The sequence below is a fragment of the Lates calcarifer genome, linkage group LG17 (assembly GCF_001640805.2).
Source record: "Lates calcarifer isolate ASB-BC8 linkage group LG17, TLL_Latcal_v3, whole genome shotgun sequence".
Lineage (NCBI taxonomy): Eukaryota > Metazoa > Chordata > Actinopteri > Centropomidae > Lates > Lates calcarifer.
Window position 1 is genome coordinate 18,351,385 of NC_066849.1, and position 6,000 is coordinate 18,357,384.

The window sequence follows — 6,000 nt, forward strand, 5'->3', positions numbered from 1 at the left end:
ACCAGAACTGATCAGGCGTGCTCTAAAAGTACTTTCTAAAATATGTGACCATGTTTGTATGAGGGATTTCTCACAATTTATCCTGCAAGGGAATCAGGATTGCACCATAACCTCTTAACTTTAGGCTCTTTGGTGATGCATTTCCAAAAAATGCTTAGTAGGTGTAGGTATTATGTTTTACTAAAGGGGCACCTTAGGGGGCACCTTCATTCCCCCCAAGGTCCCATTCATCCTGAAATCCCCTGTCCAACACTCTCTAGTAGATTAGGACAGTGCTATTACATCTTAACCCTTTCTACAAAATATGTTAACAATATACACAATGTTTGGGAAATTTTAAAGACAACAACAATAAGAGTTATTTGTAAGTAGAACTTATATTATTTAATAATTCCAGCCATATTATTTTCACCAATCAGTGGATATTCAGCAATAACACAGATATATTTGTGGTGACTGGTTATCAACACTCACACAGTAAACTCACTTTATTTCCCATGAAAGTCTAAAATGTTGTTTAAAGAGGATTTTTCAGTGCTACAGTTACACGTTTTAGGACTGAAAATGAGGCAGAAATGATCAGCTATCACCACCTGTAAGTTAAAGCTCGAAAACACAGAGGAAACACCAATATTATGACAATTAAAGTGTATTATCAGTGTTATATTTTGACCTTTGTGTTATGTAGTAGCCTGTTGCTAACGTTACCACAGCGCCATCAGCAGCTCGAGCTCAAACAAGCACAGGAAGCAGTTTTGACGTAATCAGAATCCCAAAGATGGCGGCGTTGGTCGGTGAGTGATGTTTTGACCAAAATGACACGCTTTTAATAAACATTATTGTGTTTTTAGACTTGTGCTGTTCAGCGTGTTTAAATATTGAGCACATATAAGTGCACCGCCTAGTGTTTTGACTGTATCGGCAGTCGGATTTGGAACTTAAAGTGAATGCGCACGCTGACCTTGCTCTGTCTGCGTTAGCATGGCGGCTAACCGGGTTACAAAATATGAACACCACTGGTAATGTTAGCAGATACATTAGCGAACATACATAAAGGCATACGCTGTTTTTGTTCAACTATCCGGAGTGTACGTCACTTGTTTTTTACACTATGTTGTGTCATATCAGATGTTTCCTTAGCTGCAGTGCGTGTCATCAGCTGTGCATAGATCGTCTAACCAAACTTCTCTTTATAACTCTGCCAGTTTTCGGGTTATTACCCATATTTGAAAACACTATGCCGCCTGAAGGATCAGCGAAGGGCTTATAGAAACCACCTGGTGTTAATCTACAATTCGGCATGCGTTTAATACACCAAGCTCCATTAAATGCACTAAAAATGAATTCATATTAAACCTTCTGAGGTAATTTCCCCAGGACTCAACCTTCATGTCCATCAGAAAATTGCCTGTGTTGCTTTCTAACTAAGCAATGAATTGTGTGACACCCATAAGATCACTGCTTGGATAATACAGAAATGTCAGAAATATGATCAGTACGTCACAATTATGATACTTCTTCAGTTTGTTTCATGTTTTTATTTTGCAGCGCCTCGCCTGGCCATGTTTGGCTCTTTTTCAACAAGGTAAGAACCTTCTAATCCTGTTTCTTGTTTCGAAACTTTATTTAATCCAGCTCTGTCCTGCTGGTCCTGCAACTGCCACAGTGTCATGATCCTTCACAGGAGTTGGGTTTGCTCTCATATTTACATTAATACTCCTGTTGTTTAGTCATTTGATGGCACAACTAATTAAATTAACACTTAATAGAAAAACGAATGTGGGGTGAAATATTTATCCACAATTTGACATATTGATTTTCACATATTGATTTTTTCCAAATTACAGTAGGCCATGTAACACCAATAAGATCATATCGTTCTATCCACATCTGACACATGAACCAACATGTCTCCAACCCATCCAGTTAAAATCTCTTGTTTTTGGTAACTCTATCAGTTACTTTATCGCACAATGTCTCCTTGAAAAAAACTGCAAGATAAAACAGTCCTCACAAAACCAAGGGCTGAAACATTTGCTGTTAGGTTTTCTTTTGGCAGCAGGAGTGCTCGGCTTGCCTGCTGCTCAGTCAAACAGACAAGTTAATCCTTTAAAGCATCTTCAGGTTTAGAAGGCTCAGACAAAATCAGCATCTTCCACAGTGAAATCTGTCCATCTGTCCATTACACAAAAATTTCACATTTCCATATTATAGTGTTGCCCTCTTGTGGAGCTCTGGAGCTGAATATGCCATGAAAAAGATTTAAAGTTCTTTCTTGCCATCATCTTTTTTGTTATTACTGTGATTTCTCTTTCTGACCTGCTCTCCATCCCAACAGGCCCATTTCAGTCTTCGTCCTTCAGCAGAAGGGTCTGCACAGCAGTGCTAAAAGTGAGAATACCAGCACGAGGTGGGTTTACCAGAAATACCGTCGTGTAAATATCAGAATGGAGAAGAGACGCCCTGTAAACACTCTGCACATGCTGAAGCTCCTTTCCCTCCTTCTGCTGCAGCGTTGTTCCAGTCAGAGAGAAGAGCACGGCGGTAGCAGCAGCCAAGCCAGCATCTGTAGCCAGCAGCAAGGGGGAGTATGTTGTCACCAAGCTGGATGACCTGGTTAACTGGGCACGCAGGGTGAGTCGATGAGCGGCTGTTGGCTGTGTTAACATCCAGCGTGTGTAGAATATACATGGTACACTGCTGTTACACTGTGTTCATCAGAAAATGTTGGAAAAATATTTCTTATATTAACTGTTTGCTGGTGTAGGTTGATTATTATTTACACCAGGAATTAAGGTCAGTGATTAAAAAAAAAAACAAGGCAGCAACATATTATTACACATTTTGAACAGTCAGTTATTCATCATAGAGCTGTGACAATCACAAATATTAAGTTTTCAAGACAACAAAAGGCAAATTGAGAGGCAGAGTTGTTGCCTGAATGAGCATTAGTCACATTCACAGCACAGCTATGTCATGCGGAAACAAGGAGAGTATCAAATCTCTTATCAGCACTGATTTATAGGCAGTTATGGGGTGTTTACTGAACAGCTCATCAGATATTCACTCTGAATAAAGCAGAATTGTGAGCTTCATCAGATTTGTTATTTACTCCAGGGCTTGATTTATATTACCTTTGCCTCTTAAAGCTGATATTTTTCTGCATCTATACCCTACATGTTCTCCTTGCTGTTCTTGAACTGGTTCTTGAACCCCCAGAGTTCTCTGTGGCCAATGACCTTCGGGCTGGCGTGTTGCGCGGTGGAGATGATGCACATGGCGGCGCCCCGTTACGACATGGACCGTTTCGGAGTTGTGTTCAGAGCGAGCCCCCGACAGGCTGATGTGATGATTGTGGCGGGAACTCTGACCAATAAGATGGCTCCGGCTCTGCGTAAGGTGAGAGGAGGGAAAAGAGTGGGACGTCTAAAACAAGACTCCAAACTGCATGAAGTTTGATTCACGTCTGTGAAATGGAGGAAAAACCTGGTTCTCTGCTCATAGACATTTTCAGTTGCAAGTGCTCTCCCTCTCTCTCTCTCAGACATTTCTCTGTCTGGGAGCACTGAGAACAGTATAGCTGTGTAAATGCTGCATGGATTATGACCAGCCTGGCAGTGGATTGGTAGACTGGCATGAAGCTTTCCTCCAGCTGAAAGGACAGATTAGTTCTTAGTCAGACATTATATAACTCCAGCAATTAAACTCCTCCTCTTCTCCAACAGGTGTATGACCAAATGCCTGAGCCCAGATACGTCATTTCCATGGGAAGGTAAGTTACCTCCTGAAGAGGTTTATTGTATATTACTGGCAGTGCCCTCGGTCATCCTGATGATCTGTAGACTCTCCTGCAGCCATAAAATTTCATTTACTATGTTTCGGTTTCACTAAAATAACCTCACACTGTTGTATTTGAAAATTTCATCCAATATGAGCTGAGTATTTGTGTCTTTATTGTGGTCATGTGGTCAACATTTTTGCACTTATATAGTCGTTTGATTCCTATTATGAGGATTTAGGTTTCGGGTTTAGACCTTAACCATAAGCATCTTGATAACTTTAAGTGTCATCGCGAATTTTCCTCTTCCAGCTGTGCTAATGGAGGAGGCTACTACCACTACTCTTACGCTGTCGTCAGGGGCTGCGACCGAATTGTACCAGTGGACATTTATGTTCCAGGTAAACTTCACCGCACAATGTGGAGATGATCAAATCTATTAACCTATGAATGAACATCTCAAACAGGCACAATAAGGCCAAAACTATGTGGACTGCATACGTGGCTCTAGGTCCTCAAAATTCTAGTTTAGGGAAATCTTAATGCAACAGCATCCAATCATATCTTCCAGGTTTGTGACAATTGCTTTGGGAAGACATGGAAGACATGTGGAAGAGCTGTTTAGATCCTTGACCTCAACCTCATCCACAACTAATGAAATTAAAACGCAGACTGTGATCAGGCTCTTGTGGCTGAACGGGAGCAAATCTCTGCAACTACTTTCCGAAATCTTGGGGAAAGCCCTCAGAGAAAAGAGATTTTCAGTAATCGCATATGGGGAAGATGATTAATTGTTCACATACTTTTGGTCACGTAAGGTCTAGTTTAAGCCAAGTACAGCTATAATGCAGTGCTCTGGTCCACAGTTAAAACTCATACAGTAGTAGACTAGATGCAGATGCACTAGATATTTATTTATCACTAGTAGAAGAGGCTGAAATGTAGCAGTAGTAGTATTGTAATAGATAGTGAAAGTACTTGATGACTGGATAATGTTGTTGTTCTGTTGCCATTGTTACTGCAAATGCAGCAGCCTCCATACTGTGTATAGTTAAGTCCAGTCATTATTTAGCGGTGTTGCAGACTGATAAGAGCAATGTGTGATAGAAGAAGCCAAATATGTAAATGGATGGATTATACAGTTTATAAATAGACTGCCAGAGAATTGAGGCTTATCAGTGAGACTGAATTTGTTTGCCACCAAGCTTCTGTAGGTTCTCTAATCTTGTCTAACCAATATATAAGAGTTGTTCTGTTTTTTCTCATCTGCCCTCAGGTTGTCCCCCCACTGCAGAGGCTCTCCTTTATGGGACTTTACAACTGCAGAAGAAAATCAAACGTGAAAAGAAGATAAAGATCTGGTATCGGAAGTGAATGTGTAATATGTATGCGTGTATCTGGTATGTAAATGTTGTATTTCTGGTTTCTTTTGGAGCACTGCTCCTCCTCCATGTAGAGCTGCAGAAACTCACTTCAATAAAATCATCGTTGTAATTTACACACACAGTTCAGTGGCACTTATTTTCAACCAAACACAGCAGCTGTCACTCAGTGCAGTTTCTCTGCTTCTGTAGATCAGTTGTATTATCTGGAGGCTGTTTCTGTAACGGGAAGAACACGCTGTATGTCAGCTTGTTACTCACAAGGTTTATGCTTGTGTCAGAGTTTAAATTGTTTGAGTTTAACTTGAATTAAAGTAGCCATGTAACTCAATCAGTCATAAACATGAGATATGAGTGGCATACTACAATATCTCAAATAATATTTTCAATAAACTGGGCTTACATGAAAATACATTGTGGTACAGTCTGTTGTGTCATTAAGAGTCACATTTGAGCCACTAGGTGGCTCCTGTGACCACCAGCTCTGACCTTCACTGTTGTGTGTCCGCGCTCAGCAGCTGTTAAAGGTACAATGAATTTTTATTGTGTTAACCCTGAGTGCTGTTTAACTCTGTCAGAACACTGTACAAACAAATATGATGTGAGGTTATGTGGTTGGAGGTGAGTTTCTCTGTGTCTGTGCAGTGTTCAGTGTATTTGGCTTCATGTATGCAGAGTTGATTTATGCATCTTTCGTGTGAATCAACAGGATCACAGGTTCAACTCTGCGACACTAAAGTGTTCATGTGTGACACATTTAAATCCTAAGTTGCTGTGGATGAGTGCGTTTGTGCCGTGATGGTTGTGCAGGTTGAAAAAGATGAAAGTGGAACTGTTACC

At 40.6% G+C, this 6,000-nt stretch overlaps 1 protein-coding gene across 1 annotated transcript; it reads left to right on the forward strand.

The window, feature by feature from the left end:
* Positions 1-718: 718 nt before the first annotated feature.
* On the forward strand, positions 719-5,276 carry ndufs7 (NADH:ubiquinone oxidoreductase core subunit S7). The gene is made up of 8 exons (XM_018667474.2): positions 719-794; positions 1,549-1,585; positions 2,339-2,410; positions 2,514-2,634; positions 3,220-3,399; positions 3,726-3,772; positions 4,091-4,179; positions 5,055-5,276. Exons 1-8 carry the CDS (start codon positions 779-781, stop codon positions 5,150-5,152), a joined length of 660 nt encoding a protein of 219 aa, XP_018522990.1. The 5' UTR covers positions 719-778; the 3' UTR covers positions 5,153-5,276.
* Positions 5,277-6,000: the final 724 nt, after the last annotated feature.